Source organism: Garra rufa, chromosome 17 (assembly GCF_049309525.1).
Source record: "Garra rufa chromosome 17, GarRuf1.0, whole genome shotgun sequence".
In the NCBI taxonomy this organism is placed as follows: Eukaryota; Metazoa; Chordata; class Actinopteri; order Cypriniformes; family Cyprinidae; genus Garra; species Garra rufa.
This window is the reverse complement of record NC_133377.1, coordinates 23,452,756-23,472,599: the sequence shown is the minus strand read 5'-3', so window position 1 is coordinate 23,472,599 and position 19,844 is coordinate 23,452,756. Positions and strand designations below refer to the sequence as shown.

Sequence of the window (19,844 nt, the reverse complement as noted above, 5' to 3'; positions counted from 1 at the left end):
TAACACCTCGTTTTAATCATTCGCGGCATTAGCTGAGGCTTTAAAAGAAGTAAAAAGAAAACAACTTGAGACTTTCAAATTGAATTGAAGTCTATTTTAGGCTTTTCATGTCTTTCACAGCTGCAGCAATGACTCTGTAACAATAAAATAAATGTTTTCTTGGGGCACTAAAACATTCAGTGGGTAATAATGGCTCCACGGAAGGTCAAGCCATAAATATAAGGCATACTGTGGCACGCTCCGATCGATATGTGCATCACATGGTGGGGCTGTCAGGAACGAGAGGGCGGGACGGATGTGAAGTGTTGGCGTGTCGGTGAGAGCTGAACAGATGGCAGACTCAGCTGAGCAGCGGCGTATGTTAGCAGATCTCACTGTGCGAAAAGCTGAGACTGACTGGCAGGAGTGCGCTGGGTTGTGTGTGTGTGTGTGTGTGTGTGTGTGTGTGTGTGTGTGTGTGTGTGTGTGCGTGTGTGTAATAAAGACAACTGAAAGAGACATTTTCAAGAGCACCTCAACTTGCTCTTACATATGCATCAGCTCTTGGCTCTTAAAGGAATAGCTCAACCAAAAACGGCAATTTTGTCATCGTTTACCCACCCTCATGTCTAAACCTGCATGATATTCATAAAAGAAAATATTTTCAGAAGAATGAGCCATACAATGAAAGATAATGAGGTCTAAAACAACATTAGACCCCCCGATTTTCATTGTATGACCAAAAAAGAATATGCGATCCTGCACCACAAAACTAGACAATACATTGTATGGGTCAAATGTATTTTTAATTAAGATATTTTGTAAATTTTCTACCGTAAACATACCAAAATTTTGTATTAGTAATATTCATTGCTACGAACTTCATTTGGACAACTTTAAAGGTGATTTTCTCAATATTTTTTGGATTCAAGATTTTCAGATAGTTGTATCTCAGCCAAATGTTGTCCTATCCTAACGAGAAAAAAAACATAATTATTCAGTTTTCATAAATCTCAAATCTCAAAAACCAGACCATTATCACTGATTTATGGTCCAGGGTCACATATTTTCTTTTGTGTTGCCACAGAAGAAAGAAACAGGAGAGGATTATTAAAGCTAACAAAAACATAAACCATTAAAAAAATGTTCCTTCAAATAAAATGTTAACTGAAATAAAATATATATCTTATTTTATTTCAGCTAGTTGCAAGCAAACATTTCTTATTTTCATTTAAATTTTAAATACATATAAACTATATGGACAACAAAATTAGTAAAACTCACTCAAATAAAATAAAAATGGAAAACATAAAAATAAAATTGAATTCAGAATGTTAAAAAAGTTAAAATAGCATCTCAATGATATTAAAATAACACTGATACAGGTTTAAAAAGATAAGAGTGTGAGTAAAAGACAGAGTTGTCATTTTTGTGTGAACTATCCATTTCACATTTTTCTAACCGATTATTAAAATCACAAGCTGTAAAAACCGAAAGACACAGTGTTATTAACGCCAACCGAACCTGCAATTTGCCTACGGAATGACTGAAGGCATTTTCACATAATGACCAAAGGAGACCTTGACTCAGGAAGAGGGCTCGTGATTTTCACAAAGCTCACTGCACCACCTATTGGTCATTCATTTTTATAAAAGACCCCACAGATCGGATCGACGCCAGAATGAGAAAACAAGCTGTGAGGAGCCTTCCGGTGTGCTATTTCCAAAAACTAAAAGACAGAGACTTTAAAAACAGGTTGCCAATTCACTCTTGTCTGCCTTCGACAGGCCGAACACGATGACACACGGCAAAGCTGTCTGTCAGCGAGGCAAAAGACTCTCTCTGTATGCCTTCCGGCAGCCAACTGTGAGTGATTCCTGCATGGGTAATAACTCTAATTAGAAATCTATTAACCAGTGCTTGCACCAGAGCAGTAAACAGCCTGCAATTTTCTCTACCGCTGGTTCTACAAATCCAAATTACAGCAGGGAGGACCTACGTTTAAATCAGAATAACTAATAATTCCACCTAATTTTCCAATTACGACAATCTTCTTAAGGACACAAATGGATACTATTTAATTAATAAAATTCAGCATTAATATTGTTCATTTTAGCTAATGACTAACAAGCACAGACTTCTCCCTATTCATCTAATCAGCTAAAACAGCATTACATTTAATTAGGACTGAAAAGAACAACTCCATTAGAAAGCAGGATGAACACAAAGGGCAGGGGTAAATCAGATAGATGTTAGGCCCTGGTCAATACGGTTTTATTCATACTACAAATAAATCGATTGAAATTCATTGCTAGATACAAACATAAAAGATGTTTACATATAGTAGACAAGAGAAAATAATAGTTGAATTTATAAAAATGACCCTGAGCCAGGGGGGAGGGGTGAAAACTTTTGAAATTCGATGATCAGGGTAAATTTAACTTATTTTGTCTTCTGGGAAACATGTAGATATCTACTGTAGCTTCTGAAGGGCAGTACTAAATGAAAAAAAAATATGATATTTAGGCAAAATATGAAAAAATTACATATCTTCATTCTGTTCAAAAGTTTTCACCCCCTGGCTCTTAATGCATTGTGTTTCCTTCTGAAGCATCAGTGAGCATTTAAATCTTCTGTAATAGTTGCATTTGAGTCCCTCAGTTGTCCTCAGTGTGAAAAGATGGATCTCAAAATCATACAGTCATTGTTGGAAAGGGTTCAAATACACAAAAAGAATTTTTCCTGAAAAACAGCGGGGCAGTTTAACCGTTTAGGACAAACTCATGAGGGACTCATGAACAACTATCACTAAAAAAAAATAAAAATAATAAGAATCAAGTCAGTAGAAAATAAAAAATAACATACATTTTGTATGATCCCTCTTATTTTGGTAAAATAATTAACATTTTGCAGATTCTGCAAGGTGTATGTAAACTTTTGACTTCAACTGTAAATGTAAATTGGTGGTAATTTGTGCAAAGTTAAAAATAAATTCTAGTTCATACGTCATTCACTGAATAAAATATAAAAAATGTAACTTCTGTGATGGCAAAGCTGAATTTTCAGGAGTAGTGGCACATTATCCTTCAGAAACCATTCTGATTCAAAAAAATTCTCTGATGCTCAAAAAATGGTTTTTAGAATTCTTGGATGAACAAAACATTCTAAAAAACAGCACTTGAAACATTTTTTGTAACATTATAAATGTCTTAACTGACACTTTTGATTGATTTAATGCATCACTGCTGAATCAAAATATACATTTCTTTTTAAAGAAAAATCAAAAAGGTATTGTAAATCAATCGTTTTTCATATATCCATAATATTTATGAACCCTTTTTGTATAAAAACAGCACTTAAAAGCAACAAATCCTAGTGGAAAATGCCTGCTGAGAACGTTGTCAGCACTGAAAACTTCTTCCTGCCCTCCAAAAGAGATAAAGAAATAGGCTTATTCTGAAACACACTTGTACCGCAGACAAGCAATTAGCTCAGTGATGAGTTCCTGCCAAAGAAGTGTCAGAGCTGTGTGCTAGCAGGAGAATAGGCTGCCACCTCCAATAGACCAGATGGGTTTTTCTCCCACTGACCCGTCGGATCCACAATACCCTACATCTGCCAACGACACATTCAGAGGCAGTGCATATGGGCATTCCAGAGAGAGCCATCTCCAAAATCATTTCAGATGGGCTGAGAGAGAAAGCGCATCATTACTGTCAATAAGGCCACGTTCTCTTATGTAAATGACACTGGAGAAGCTTGCATAAATCATGAATAAAATACCACACCATGTGAGTGTGCTTAATGAGAATTAATGGCATTCAGCAGGACGTTTGCCTCACATGACTCCTTCCTCTGATGCCTGCAGCTGTCTGTCATGACCCGGGATCAGCGTTCAGGGACAGGGCCCCCGCGGTGACCCCAGGGCAGCTGCGCTGGCAGCGAAGAGTCTACTCGTGGCAGGCCACAACAGATAGCGTCAGACTGAGTCATTGGGTACCCCCAAGGATCCTGAGGACCTCATGTTTCACTCTAATGCCGATAGGACAGCTGTGCGTAAGCAAGCATCTTAAGCAAGAAACAACAAAGACAGAGAATGACATTCCTCTTTTTTTTTTTAAGGCTGCAGCCAGCATTGAACTGTGAATCACCCCAGATCAAGACAGAATGTACTCACGCGTTCACAAGCAAGCTACACCATGCACTGGAAAGTGGTAAAAACACTAATAAAACTGTGACGTCCGCAGCAGGATGATACACAAGCTCAGAAATTAGTCTAAGCAGGGGATTAATAATACCCTTGACTTTTCAGTCATGGAAAACATTAAATACTTTAAATAAAAATAAAAAACATATAAAAGACATGATTTGAATATTGCTGCACTTTTTAAAAATTATTTTAATTTATTTAAATTATTTAAATTTGCCAAGTGCCTGAAAATTCAGTTAACATTTTTATCTAGCATAAATTATTTAAGACAAGCACATGTGCTTATATATTTAGTTTCCTAGTTTTCTTCTAAAAGTATAAGTAGTGTAAGTGCTTGGTCTAACATTTGTAAAAAATAAAATAAAATAAAATAAAATAAAATAATAAAAACCTTTGTCCCTTCGTTTCCTTTCATTAGTGTTATCAATATAAAAATGAGAAATTTGACAGTACAAAAGTTTTTGAAAAGTATTTTCAAAGCTCAGCAGAAAATAAAGACACATGGTAACTCCCCATTATCTTTAATTTTTAAAATAATTTATCACATAAAATAAAATAAAAAAGAAAGATTGCCCTTTATAGTTGTGCTTCCTAACAGTCAAGATATACGATCAACAATTAGCTTTTTTGAAAGGACATTAAACTGAACTGAATTCAAATCATCATTTCACAAAATCAAGTATCAATCATCCATCTATGACCCATAAACAAAAGTATCAGTTACGATATAAAAGAATTAGTGATATCATATGTGTCACAAATTGGTGCTGCAAACTATGGAAGCCCATTTCCATCATTGAATATAAAAATAAAAAAAAGGTTACTGCAACTTTTTTGTTTTTTTACTTTTTTTCTCAGAATTGTGTAATATAAACTCGCAATTGTGAGTTATAAAGTTAGAATTAGAATTGCTTGATATAAACTTGCAATGATAAGAAATGAAGCCAGAATTGCGTAATATAAACTTGCAATTGCAAGTTATCAAGTCAGTATTGCGAGATATAGACTCACAATTCTAACTTTTTTCCTCAGAACTGCGTGATGTAAACCCGCAGGTTTTTTTCTCAGAACTCAGAAATGTGAGATATAAACTCGCAATTATGAGTTATAAAGTCCAATTTTGAGGGGGAAAGAACTTGAAGTATTTGTCCTTAAAATTACGAATTTATATTTCACAATTCTGACTTAATAACTTCCAACTGCGTGTTATAAAGTCAGAAATCTGAGCAATAAACTCGCAATTCTAAGAAAAAAAGTCACCATTTCAAAATATAAACTCACAATTCTGAGAAAAAAGTCCGAATTGTAAGTTTATATCTCGCAATTCTGACTTTATTCCTCAGAATTGCAAGCTTATTTCTCAGAATTCAAAGTATATTTTTAGAATTGCGAGTTTATGTCTCACAATTCTGACTTTAGAACTCGCAATTGCAAGTTTATATCTTGTGGGTTCTTGCAATTAGAGTTTCTGTCATGCAGTTGGGAGAAAAAAAAAGTCAGAATTCTGAGATAAGAAGTCGCAAATACCTTTTTTATTTTTTATTCAGTGGCTGGAATGGGCTTCCACAGCAAACAGCCTGTGAAGGGTGAAGTAATGTTTCTATTAAAGAGTTCTCTGAATGTTTTACTTACAGCTGCTTGTTGTCTCTTCAGCTTATCTCTGTACTCTTCAATCTCCAGAAGGTTCAAATCCGGAGGAAGTTTCTGTTGGGTAAACATACACAAAAAAATCTGATATTTGAGAATTTCTTTTATTCTGATGCTACTATATGCAAGTTACTGAGTTAATGGGAACATTGTGGCAGATATCCCTCACACAGAGACGACCAAATCATCTCCAGCTCTGAAGAGCTCCATAAACAACAGCAGATGAACAGCTTGAACAAACTTTTACTTGAGACGCAGTCTCAACTTCATTATAGAGGAATAAACAAATAACACCCAATGCCCTGTGCCCAAAACAGAGAAACAACGAAAACTCAAAAAGTCTGGACTGAAATAAGAGTACTTGCTTTCCTCTTGGCTATAATTCTCATTCCATGAAGATTTTGCAATGCACCACCAAATCTAACGAGATTTTACATTTGCAGTATGTGAATAATCCATCAGTCGGTGTGGACAAAAGACCCCTGGCTGTCTATTTGTATACATGTTTGTATGCAGACCCATACCTAAACTTAACAACTACCTTACTAAGGCAAAAGTTGTAGTTAATAATTAGTTAATTATAAGAATTGCTCCCCAAAGTAAAGTGTGACCAAAAAAATCCCATATTTTAAAAATGGTAAACATCATACAAATTCTTCAAGTGTCATGCAAGATAATAAGAACAAATGCTGATTTTCTCAAACACACACCTCAAGCTCGTATTGCACCATGTCAAAGGAATCACTGGAGAAGTACACTTCCTCTATGCTGTCAATGATTTCCTGTTCTGCCTGTGGATCGGTGGGTTGTTCTCTCAATTCCCTCAGCTCCTCCTGTGAGGAGAAAAAGAGAAACGAGAATGATTATTGGCAGGGAAATCTCACCGCTTCTGGGACACCGTCGCGGGGAAGCTTGCCTCGTACCTAAAAACGGGGTTTGAACATTGATTACTTCTCACGTCTGGTTTACGGCCAAGCCGAGTGCAAAGATTAAGTGGTCTTAGCACCCATCCCTGAGGAACACCCTTCATGAACCTTAATGAGGATCAGCACAGGAGCATCAATTCACTCAAAACAGATTGAAGAAACAAAGTCATCCTCTTTTCTTTGAAGAGGGGTGCTGAGAGGCTCATTACGCATGATTCACATGACGTGATGCAATGTGGTTAAAACAGCTTCGTGACCAAGACCGAGATAAACCTACTAAGCCATTCTGATATACAAGAGCAGATGTGGAGGCAACGTTTAAAAACCCCTTTAATTACAGCCATCAGCTAAATTCAGAGAAAGCGCTCCAAATCAATAAACCACTTATTCATGTTTGACACTACTGAAAGAACTCAGAGTTGGACACTGGGTAATATATGAAGAATCTTCCTATAAAGGCTGCAATTTGATGTCATTGAGATAGAAATGATTGAGACTGAGAAATGATTTGGCCTGAAAGCCTTTAATCTCCTCAAAAGACACATGATGTGGTGTGTACGCGGTGCAGTCTGATGTAGGCAGCGTTGTGAGGGAGCGTGGGTGAACTCGCTGAGGGACGGCACCGGCATCAGCATCCGCAGGGGGTGGGGTGGTATGAGTCATTCTCCACTGGTACACGCACAGCAAGAACAAAAGACAAAATACTTAGACTCACTGGTTACCATTAGGCCTTAAAGGCACCTTGAAATCAAATCTGGACTTTTGAAGATTTTAATCCAAGTCTAATAGCCTTGAGGTCATCAATACATTTTCAAGTGTGCTTGTAAACGGAGATGAAACTAACAAAATGATCTTTAATTACGGTATCTTTTCTGTCACTTACAGTAAGTAACTTTTTTTAGTATATTTTAAAGGTGACATATCATGAACATTTGACTTTTTCCATGTTTAAGTGCTATAATCGGGTCACCGACACATCTACCAACCCAGAAAATTTATAAAAGAACAACCCAGCAACTTTGTTTTGGTAAGCCACTCTTTTCAAGCTTGTGAAAAAACAAGCCGCTCAGATTTCGCTCCCCTCAAGATGTAAAAAGAGGACCTTATTATAATATTACCACTCCATAATCTGCATGTTTCCACCCATGTACCAGGTGTAGAAGTTCTAGTTCTCACACCATAGCAAAAGTTTGAGCAAAGCACAGACGAGCACAGAACACCATTTAGAGTCCCGGCCTCCCGAGGAAACAAGAGAGGGGTGGATTTATTGATTTAGGTACTGAATAATATGCTACCGCCACACAGATCTAATATAAACATGCGATTTCTTTCCCAGCAGTTTATCTTTACAGACATAACCGACTGTTTTTGTTACTCATGTCATGTGTGTTTTTAACATAAACTGTGTATTTGACAGTTTAAGCGCAATAAGACATGAAAGAGAACTTAGTTTAGTACTCACATGCCGTGTGACAGCCGCTTTCTGTGTGCAGAAACTTTTTTTGACTTGTTTCCAGCCAAATTATCTAAAAATTCTTAAATCAAGAACCATTTTCTAGACAAGTAAAAAAAATAAAAAATCTTGTTTTCTGTAAAAACAAGTCAAAATTAAGTGAGTTTTTCCTTAGAACAAGCAAAATAATCTGCCAGTGGGATAAGAAAAATAATCTAATTTCAAACAGAAAACGATTATTTTTCTTACCCCATTAGCAGATTATTTTGCTTTTTTTTTTAAGCAAAAACACACTTAATTTTGACTTGTTTTTACTAAAAACAAGAACATAATTTTTACTTGTTTAGAAAATCCTTCTTGATTTAAGAATTTTTAGATATTTTGGCTGGAAACAAGATTAAAAAAAAAAGTTAACGTAAGAAAATAATTTTTTGCAGTGTACCTCAGAAGAACGCAACGCAAAAATTATAGTAACGCCACAAATTATTGTCAGTAACAGTAATGGCGTTGTAATAGTGGAAACAGTAGTATGTTTGATTACTCATTACTGAAAAAAGTAATGCTGTTAGTAACGCCGTTTTTATCACCGGTATTATTATATTATATTTTTCTGAGAGCAACATATTGAGTAAAAGGAGTTGATCTACTAGTTTGCGACACAACTACTCCAATGTTTGTCCCATTTACTGTTAGTAATCATTTCTGAAACTTCTTAAATTAATAAATTGCTTATTTCATACCTATTTCTGTATAAATGTTTACATCTTAACTCCATAGAGTTTAGTAAAGAATACATTTCACATTACAGAAAATCCATTTCACCCTCCTTATAGCAAGCAATCTGTTTCAGTACTATAGGTGTTTAAGAAAGTGCTGCAGTGGTTTTATTAGAACATTTTTTTTTGCCTCAGGGGATTACATATTTATATTTATATAGTCTTAGTGTGTGTGGGCATGTGAATGTGTGTGCGCACCCTGCTTGACAGGATAATATCCACTCTGTGGGAGAGATTGTTCCCAGGGGGCTGCGGAACAGTACGTGTGAGGGGCTAAATCTTAAAAAAATGTCACATACTTCTGGGTCAAATTTGATTTATTGATTTACTAAAAGCTGCATAACATCCTGAAAGGCCAAGGGTGAAAGACCATAATTGGTCCTAAAAACACAGTTTCACAGAAGTAGGTCTAACTTTTTTTTTTATATATAAAACCAAAAGTTTATGCAAAACCATAAACTATGTGGTTTTATGGCATTTTCTTTACTGAAATCTAGGGATGTGCACGAGTAAATGTTGAGTACTAGTGAAAAACATTAAAAAACAACTTCTCGGATTGAGTGAATTTGCAACTTTCTACCATAAGAATGATAAAAAAAGCCTACTTTTCTACTAAATCCCTCACCTATATCTCACCATTGTAACTGAATGCTTAAGGTGGCGCTGTGGAAGTCATGCATTCCAAAGGATGAGGGATCTGTTTTTTTAACATAGGTTCCAAAATTTTTGGAGTTAGCTTTAGCTTTAAAAACATTATTAGTGATGTACATTAACATATCATGTACACTTACAATACCAGTCAAATGCTTTTGAACAGTAAGACTTTATGTTTTTTAAAGAAGTCTCGTCAGCTCACCAAGCCTGCATTTATTTGATCTAAAGTACAGCAAAAACAGTAATCTTTTAAAACATTTTTACTATTTAAAATAACTGTTTTCCGTTTGAATATATTTTAAAATGTAATTTATTCCTGCGATTTTTAACATCATTACGCCAGTCACATGAACCTTCAGAAATCATTCAAATATGCTGATTTGCTGCTTAAAAAAAAACATTATATGTTATTTTTTTAAGTTTCTTTGATGAATAGAAAGTTCAGAAGAACAGCATTTATCCTTTGTAACATATAAATGTCTTTTGATCAATTTAAAGTATCCTTGATAAATAAAAGTATTAATTTCTATAATTTCTTTCCCAAAAATAAAAAAATATATACTGACTCCAAGCTTTTGGTATAGTGCATAATGTTCAGATAAATGCTGATCTTTGGATCTTTCTATTCATCATAGAATCCTGAAAAAATAAACTCAACTCTTTTAAATACTAATAATAATAGAAAAACAGTAGATAGAAAACAGTTATTTTAAATAGTAAAAATATTTCAAAATGTTACTGTTTTTGCTGTCTTTGGATCAAATAAATGCAGACTTGATGAGCAGAAGAGACTTCTTAAAAAAATATTAAAAATCATACTGTTCAAAAACTTTTGACTGGTAGTGTATCACACTTATTACTTTTAAATGTACACATCATGCTCTACAACATCTTTTCAGAACAAAAATTCAATGTATAACATAATAATACATCAAAAAAGTACAAGTATGCAATCTACTCCACTTTCCTTCAAAGCTGAAATCTTGGAGCTTCAAAGTTTGTGCTCTTTTATTAATTTCTTCCCCCATTTATTATTTATTGCAAAATCCGCAAGGCTTGTGTTCTACAAACTCAGCTTGGAGGTCACACTGTTGCATATCAATCTTCTATTGGTCACACTTCTTCACATGATATGAATTTGTGATAGGAATTCTAGAATGCAGCTAAATGCTAAAATTCCTCGCTTGAGTTTGCATTTCTGGTCTCCAGCATTTGTACGCATATGAATGGAAGTCAATGGAATTAAAAAAGTACTGGTGACAGCCCTTTTAATCAGCTTTCTCAAATAGCAACAAGTTAGGTGATAATGTAAAGTACTGCAACAAATTAGGTGTGAATGAAGTCCACGATTCGCTCGGATGTGATTGAAAACAATCATTTCCCAACCAAACGGTCACTCGGAAAATAAAGGAAAAACTCTGCCACTCTAATTAAACTGATCGCCAAGCCTTTGTTCAATTATCTTTCCATCCCATGTAGACTGCCAATGTTTACCAAAATTAACACCTCTCGTCCTTTTATTCCCCCGTGCGCAGACGGAGACAAACGTGAGTCTATTTGCACATAAAAGTGTGACTCGACGTGCTATACATCAATCAAAGCTTAGGATGAGTGAACTGAAGGGTTACTGAATGATGCTGATCAAACACAGGAGAGAGTCTGATTTAGAATCATATTAAAAATAACAATGAGCATTTGTTCTCGTGGACTGAGACGGGAGAGAATAGATGGACAGCTGCTGCTGGTGTCACATCTGCTGCAAAACGTGAGTGAACCCGACTCACACTACTTTGTAATAATACTCTGTACCTGCTTCAGCTTTTATGCGTGAGATCTTTACAAATAACAGACTGCATTAAAAATAATCTAATTCTTCCACTCTGCAATATGCATGATATGGGAGGGAGAGAAAACAGAAAAGTTGCTGATTGTAAATTTATATGTGGTTGTAACCTCCAAAAGCACTCCCACGCTTAAGAATGAGTCATCAAGGGGCATTTAATAATTCCTTAATGATGTGCTTCTAGTGCCATCTAGGGGAAACATAAGAACATAAAAACATAAAATGGGTCTTTTTAGGCTAGACAACTGAGGGACTCATACAAAGCCATTACAGAAGGTTCAAACACTCACTAATGCTTCAGAAGGAAACACGATAAATTAAGAGCTGGGGGTGAAAACTTTTGAACAGAATAAAGATGTGTCAATTTTTCTTATTTTGCCTACATATAGTCATCTTATGAATAATATTCTACATATTACAATATGTTCTGCATAATGACGACATTAGTCTAATGACGTAAATGAACTGTATAAGCGTTTTTCAAGAGGCATTTAATAATTCCTTAATTGTGACCCAGGACCACAAAACCAGTCATAAGGTTAAATTTTACAAAACTGAGATGTATACATCATATGAAAGCTCAATAAATAAGCTTTCTATTGATGTATGGTTTGTTAGGATAGGACAATATTTGTCTGAGATACATCTATTTGAAAATCTAAAATCTGAGGGTGCAAAAAAAATCCTTTAAAGTTGTCCAAATTAAGTTCTTAACAATGCATATATTACTAATCAAAAATTACATTTTGATATATTTACAGTAGGAATTTTACAAAAAATCTTCATGGAACATCATCTTTACTGAATTTCCTAATGATTTTTGGCATAAAAGAACAATCAATAATTTTGACCCATACAATGTATTTTTGGCTATTGCTACAAATATACCCCAGCGAGGCAGCGACTTAAGACTGGTTTTGTGGTCCAGGGTCACAATTATGTGCTTCTAGTGCCATCTAGGGGAAACATAAGAACATAAAAACGTAAAATGGGTCTTTAGGCTAGAGATGCGAAACATCCCAAAGGAACCTTTTTCCATATTTAATATTCATCTTGTCATTTGACATTTGACAAGTTAAAATGACAAAACTTCTGCAGTCTAAATCGCAAAGGCATACAGCGGAAATGACAGAACATTTGTCAAGCACACAAGTCGTGAAATGAACACTAGCCAAGAGCTAAATTAGAGTAAAAGCTGGCCTTAAAATAAAAATAGAACAGTGATTGGCCAATTGGCTTGTGACTTTTTAAAACACATGGTTTAAATCACAATCTAAAAGTGATACTTGAACCTCAAGCAACAAAACAAATCAAACAGATATATGGTCCGCAAAAAAAAAATCTGTGCTTGCAATCCATCTTCAACATCTCTTCAACTTCAAATCTACTCTCATGTTTTAAATTGTGTTGATTCCTGTATGTATATACAGTTGAAGTCAAAAGTTTACATACACCTCGCAGAATTTGCAAAATGTTAACTATTTTATCAAAATAAGAGGGATCATACAAAACGCATGTTATTATTTTATTTAGTACTGACCTGAATACGATATTTCACATTAAGGATGTTTCATATAGTCCACAAGAGAAAATAACAGCTGAATTTATAAAAATGACCACGTTCATACATTTGATTCTTGATTTCAACAATGACTGAATGATTTTGAGATCCATCTTTTCACACTGAGGACAACTGAGGGACTCATACAAAGCCATTACAGAAGGTTCAAACACTCACTGATGCTTCAGAAGGAAACACGATAAATTAAGAGCTGGGGGTGAAAACTTTTGAACAGAATAAAGATGTGTCAATTTTTCTTATTTTGCCTACATATAGTCATCTTATGAATAATATTCTACATATTACAATATGTTCTGCATAATGACGACATTAGTCTAATGACGTAAATAAACTGTATAAGCGTTTTTCAAGAGGCATTTAATAATTCCTTATGTGCTTCTAGTGCCATCTAGGGGAACCATAAGAACACAAAAACGTAAAATGGGTCTTTAGGCTAGAGATGCGAAACATCCCAAAGGAACCTTTTTCCATATTTAATATTCATCTTGTCATTTGACAAGTTAAAATGACAAAACTTCTGCAGTCTAAATCGCAAAGGCATACAGCGGAAATAACAGAACATTTGTCAAGCACACAAGTCGCGAAATGAACACTAGCCAAGAGCTAAATTAGAGTAAAAGCTGGCCTTAAAATAAAAATAGAACAGTGATTGGCCAATTGGCTTGTGACTTTTTAAAACATATGGTTTAAATCACAATCTAAAAGTGATACTTGAACCTCATTTGTTTTATCTGACAAAAGCAACAAAACAAATCAAACAGATATGTGGTCCGCAAAAAAAAATTCTGTGCTTGCCATCCATCTTCAACATCTCTTCAACTTCAAATCTTCTCTCATGTTTTAAATTGTGTTGATTCCTGTATGTATATACAGTTGAAGTCAAAAGTTTACATACACCTTGCAGAATTTGCAAAATGTTAACTATTTTATCAAAATAAGAGGGATCATACAAAACGCATGTTATTTTTTTATTTAGTACTGACCTGAATACGATATTTCACATTAAGGATGTTTCATATAGTCAATTTTTCTTATTTTGCCAACATATATATTTTTTTTTAATTTAGTACTGCCCTTCAGAAGCTACAGAAGATACTTATATGTTTCCCAGAAGACAAAATGTCAAGTTTACTCTGAACTTCAATTTCAAACAGTTTTCACCCCCCGCTTTTAATGCATTGTTTTTCCTTCTGAAGCATCAGTGAGTGTTTGAACCTTCTGTAATAGTTGCATATGAGTCCCTCAGTTGTCTCTTAGCGTGAAAATATGATTCTTAAAATCATACAGTCATAACACACAAAAATGACGAAAAAACTAAATCTGTAGGAGCTAAAGGATTTTTCTGAAAAACAGTGGACAGTTTAAATGTTTAGGACAAAGAAGGGACTAATAAACAACTATCACTAAACAAAAAAAAACAGCTGTGGATCATTCAGGTAACAACACAGTATTAAGAATTTAATGTATGCAAACTTTTGAATGGGGTAATTTTTATAAATTCAGCTACTATTTTCTCTCGTGGACTATATGTAAGTGTACTTTAAAAAATAACATGCATTTTGTATGATCCCTTTTATTATGGTTAACATTTTATAATAATTAACATTTTGAAGATTCTGCAAGATATGTAAACTTGACTTCAACTGTATATAGTGGTTCAACCTTAATTTTATGAAGCTACAAGAATACTTTATTCAGCAATTTCTTCTCTTCTGTGTCAGTCAATGTGTATAGCTTCATAAAATTAAGGTTGAACCACTGATGTCACAAACTATATAAACTACTACCTTTCTAAGCCTTGAATGTAGTACCATTGCTGTTTGTGCAGGGTCAGAAAGCTCTTGGATTTCATCAAAAATATCACAATTTGTGGTCCCAAGATGAACAAAGGTATGGGTTTGGAAAGACATGAGAGTGAGTAATAAATGAAAAAAAAAATCATTTTTCAGTTAACTATCCCTTTAACTTTCAAAAACATGAACATTTGCAAACAAAGCCTACTTTTCCTGCACACAGTCCTCATTAATGGCACAGAAGCACTTGGTTGCTATTTGAGAGGGCTAATCCATCATTTTTCTGTACACGGTATGGACAAAGTGTTCGTTTCAATGATCAAACACTTTCTCACCGCCTCAGTCGTTTCAGGATTTTTTTTTAAAGTGTTGAAATAAATCCCACCAGGGATCCTGGCCAGATGGTTCTGAAAATCATTTTCTGAAGTGCTTGTAACATAAAAAATGACACAGAATAACAACAAACACTCTCCACCGGTGGGAATGAGTCTCCTTGATTTAGGTTATTTATGTCTGCAATAACCAGGGATTAAAATAAAAATAAAAAGCGCCAGCAGAACGTATCAAAGCTGCGGTTGAGAGTCTACATCGGGCACTAAAATTACCTTAGAAACCTGCAGCCAGAACATTTGAAAGTGGCCTAATCACAAACGGTCCTGCTGATTTAATGGACCTGTGAGGTAGCGCTTGAACCAATGCACTGGAACATGACCAACTTACATCTATCTCACTGAATGAAGGTCATAATACAACTCAGTGCCACTGCCGCACTAAGGCTCAGCCAAAGACTGATTAACATTTTTATACTCAGTCCTTTAAAGACATGTCTGATTGTCTGTTTTATAGCTGTAATGTTATTTCGCAAAGCTCAACATAAGTTGCATTTATTCAAATAGCCATGATTTTTTTTTAACCTCTTTGACAGTATGATTTATATTCAGGATGATAAAACTGTGGGTATGCTCTGCGTATTTTCCACTCAGATGCATCAGAAAATTTCACAGAAAAAACATTCACTGTAGTTATCATGTAATCCAGACCTAGACGGTATTATACAAGGAGGATTGATTCATCCAGTCAATAAAGACATTTTTCACCAGACATTTGACAAGACTCATAAATGAGTGCTGAGTTGGATCAAAAAAAAGTCTACATAGCAGCCTAGCAAAATCCCCTCACAAATCTGAAATTCTACGGCAGAAGAAGTACAGGTAAGGTTTGAGACCATAAACTGAAGAATTAGTCACCTTGCTGGGGGTCCTGAAGCTCTCCACAGGGCTCATGTCAACCACACTTTCCTGGGGACTCTTCAGACCCTGGCAGAGAAAATAAACAGTAATCTATAAATGGTTGGAATCCTTTTAATCTTTCGGATGCATCAGACCTCCAAATAAGACATTCCTATTGCAAGGGACCTAATATATAAAGACCCAATGTGTAAAATATTATTTGGAAAACATTTAGTTTATATTAAATTATATTATTTTGTGTTATTATAGCACAGCAAGATGCATTTACTTTTTTACTTAGTCAAACGTTTTTGAACAGTAAGATTTTTAATGTTTTTTAAAGTCTCTTCCGCTCACCAAGCCTGCATTTATTTGAACCAAAGTACAGCAAAAACTGTTTTACTATTTTAAATAACTGTTTTCTGTTTTAATATTTTTTTTTAAATGCAATTTATTCCTGTCATTCCAAAGCTGATTTTTAGCATCATTACTCCAGTCACATGATCTTTCAGAAATCATTCTAATATTGTGATTTGCTACTCAAAAAATTACTATTAAACATTACTATTATTATTATGTTGAAAACAGCCGAGTAGAATTTTTTCAGGTTTCTTTGATGAATAGAAAGTTCAAATTCAAAAGAAAAATCTTTTGTCACATTATAAATCTCTATCCTCACTTTTGATCAATTTAAAGCACCCTTGCTAAATAAAAGTAATAATTTCTATAATTTCTTTCCCCCAAAAATCCAAAACTCCAAGCTTTTAAAAGGTATAGTGCATAATGTTACAAAAACCTTTTATCTCAGATAAATGTTGATCTTTGGATCTTTCTATTCATCAAAGAATCCTAAAAAACATTTACTCAACTGTTTTAAATATTGATAATAACAACAAAAATATTTCTTGAACAGCAAATCAGCATATTAGAATGATTTCTGAAGGATCATGTGACAATGAAGACTGGAGTAATGATGCTGAAAATAGATATATATATATATATATAGATAGATAGATATTATTTAGTGGGGTTTCTGATTGAAACCCCACTACCTTAAAGTATATATTGCTTTTATATATGAGCAGATCATGTTACAATTAGTGGTTCAAATGTTTTAGTAACCTCAAAAGTTAGATTTCAAGCTAGTCAGAGGGGCGTATTCCTCCCTTGTTGTAAACAGACTCTTTGCAGAAAAAAATCGCATTCGCTTGCAGATGTAACCATAGCAACAGCTCGTGCACTATTTTTTAGGATCTTTAAAAATATATTTAAACATAAATATAGCGTTATTCTCTCTTACTGAACCGTACAGTAGATTTATGTAAGACTACACATTTGGTGTGATGAATTAGGCTGGGTGCTAATTTAAATCGTGGGTTATGAACTTTATAAGACCACACCCGAAAACATGAAGTCTCGAAATTACTGTAGGCTATAAGAATAATTTGAGCAATAATACACATGACAATGCAGAGGGCTATTATTGCACAATGACAAAATAATGGTTAACAACACATATCGTTATCTTTAGCCTTATCATATCTTTAGTCCTTATAGTCTAATTATTATAAAAGGGAGATCCTTAATTGAGTTTCCTCATTGAGCACATCTCAGCTTTATGAACTATAAATTATAATCTTTAGCTATTGTCCAAGAGCTCACTATCTTTTTCTTTATCATTCAGATATTTCCGTTAATTATTCCAAATGCACAGATTGAATGCGTTATGATACCATGAGTAAATATGTCTAGATGTCATGAAAATATACGCTGTTTTTCTGTTTATTATTATTTTAGCTAGCAGGCTAGCTTAATAAAATGCTTCCGGATTCGTCAATGAAATCAAAAAGCAGACTGATGTAAGATGAGAAACAACCTACCTGACGGGCCATCAAAGACTTGATTTTCTGCATCGTTTAGCTCAAAACACTTAGCAGTAAACGCGATGTATCCTATGATCTTTTTCTGTCAAACGGCGATTCAGTTCTTGCAGTGCTAGACAGGTGCCATGTTTCACGGTAGGACTCACGTGACAAGTAGCCAGTGCACTATGGGATATGTAGTTCTTTTGAACAGCATACTAGCATACACTACTTTCGCTATATGACAGAAATAGTAAAGGGAAGTAGACTAAGCTGTGTTAACATGGAAGCCCAGTTTCGCCACATATCATGCTTTGGTAAGCAATAATTATGACCTAAAAGAAGAAATTATGACATAAAAAGTTATAATTATGACAAAAGGTTATGGGAAAATGTCATGATTTAGCTTTTTTTTCTTGATTGTTTTCATTTTATAATTTAGGATTTTCAAGTGTTTCAGATAATTATGACTTTTTATCTCATAATTTCAACTTTTAGGTCATAAATATGTTTAGTTCACACTTGTGTGTACATATTAAAAATTATTCATCAAAGAATTCAGAAAAAAAAGTATTGCAGGTTCCAAAAAAAATTAAGCAGCTGTTTCCAACATTGATAAAATATAAAAATGTTTTTGTATTCAGTATATATTACATCAAAACACTTCACAATATTACATTTTATGAACATAAGAAACATTTGCTATTTAAAACTTGACTCTTCTGTAGTTATATCGTGTACTAATATCGGCGGAAATGCAAAGCTGAAATTAGTTCCCAGCTAGGTTAGCATTTTCACATGTGCTGTGTGATATTACTGCGCCTGCTTCGGCCACGTTACGGCAGCAAACTTCCTAGACTATTACGCCGGAATATAGTACCTAATCTTATCGGCCTAGAAAATCGCAGCTTTGCATTTTTCGCTGGTATTAGTAGACGATATAACTACAGAAGGGTCAAGTTTTAAATAGCACAAATATCGAAACTCGTTGGTCATTTTTGAAAGCGATGCTATTGGTCTAATAGGATTCAATGATCTATGCTAAGCTATGCTAGAAGTGATATCGCCAGAACAGGAGAACGGCTGAATGGATTTCAAAACGGTAAAACTCAACTTATTAACTCAGGAGGAGATAGAGAATGAGCCTATATTTCCAAAAAAGTGGAATGTTCCTTTAAGAAACTATATATAAAGCCTATATATATCTGCTCATCATTGCTGCATGAATTTTCAGCATCATTACTCCAGTATTTAGTGTCACATGATCCTTCAGAAATTATTCTAATATGCTGATTTATTATCAGTGTTGTTTTTTTTTTTTTTTTTGGAACCTGTGATACTTTTATTTTTAATTAAACGTTAAAAAGAACAGCATTAATTTAAAATAGAAAACTTTTGTGACAATAAACACCTTGTTTGAAGCTTGGGGTCAGTAATTTGTTTTCTTGCTTTCTCTCTTTGAAAGAAATTAAAACTTTTATTCAACAAGGATGTGTAAAATTGATAAAAAGTGATAGTAAAGGCTTATATTGTAGCTTAAATACTATTTTGAATAAATGCTGTTCTTTTTAACTTTTTATTCATCAAAGAATCCTGAAAAAATGTATCACAGGTTCCAAAAAATATTAAGCAGCACAACTTTTTCCAACGCTGTTAATGACAATAAATAATAAATCAGTATATTAGAATGATTTCGGAAGGATCATGTGACAGTGCAGTCTAGAGTAATGGCTGATGCAAATTCAGCTTTGTGTCACAGAAATAAATTATATTTTAAAGTATATTAAAACAAAAAACTATTGTTTTTAATTGCAATTATATTTAATAATACATTTTTTCTCTTTATTTTTGATCAAATACATTTTTCTAATGTGGCACTTACTGAACACA

General features: G+C 34.2%; 1 protein-coding gene across 2 annotated transcripts in view; it reads right to left on the bottom strand.

Annotated features, from left to right (window-relative positions):
• The window catches only part of vps50 (VPS50 EARP/GARPII complex subunit), a 178,781-nt gene extending 160,672 nt beyond the window's left edge, over positions 1–18,109 (bottom strand). For both annotated transcript variants that reach the window (XM_073821661.1, XM_073821662.1), the window contains exons 1-4: positions 17,973–18,109; positions 16,111–16,179; positions 6,547–6,669; positions 5,822–5,893 (exon numbers count right to left, since the gene is read on the bottom strand). In XM_073821661.1, the coding sequence (XP_073677762.1) occupies positions 5,822–5,893; positions 6,547–6,669; positions 16,111–16,179; positions 17,973–18,005 (297 nt within the window). In that variant the 5' untranslated portion in view covers positions 18,006–18,109. The remainder of the gene's footprint in view (positions 1–5,821; positions 5,894–6,546; positions 6,670–16,110; positions 16,180–17,972) is intronic.
• Between the last annotated feature and the right edge of the window lie 1,735 nt (positions 18,110–19,844).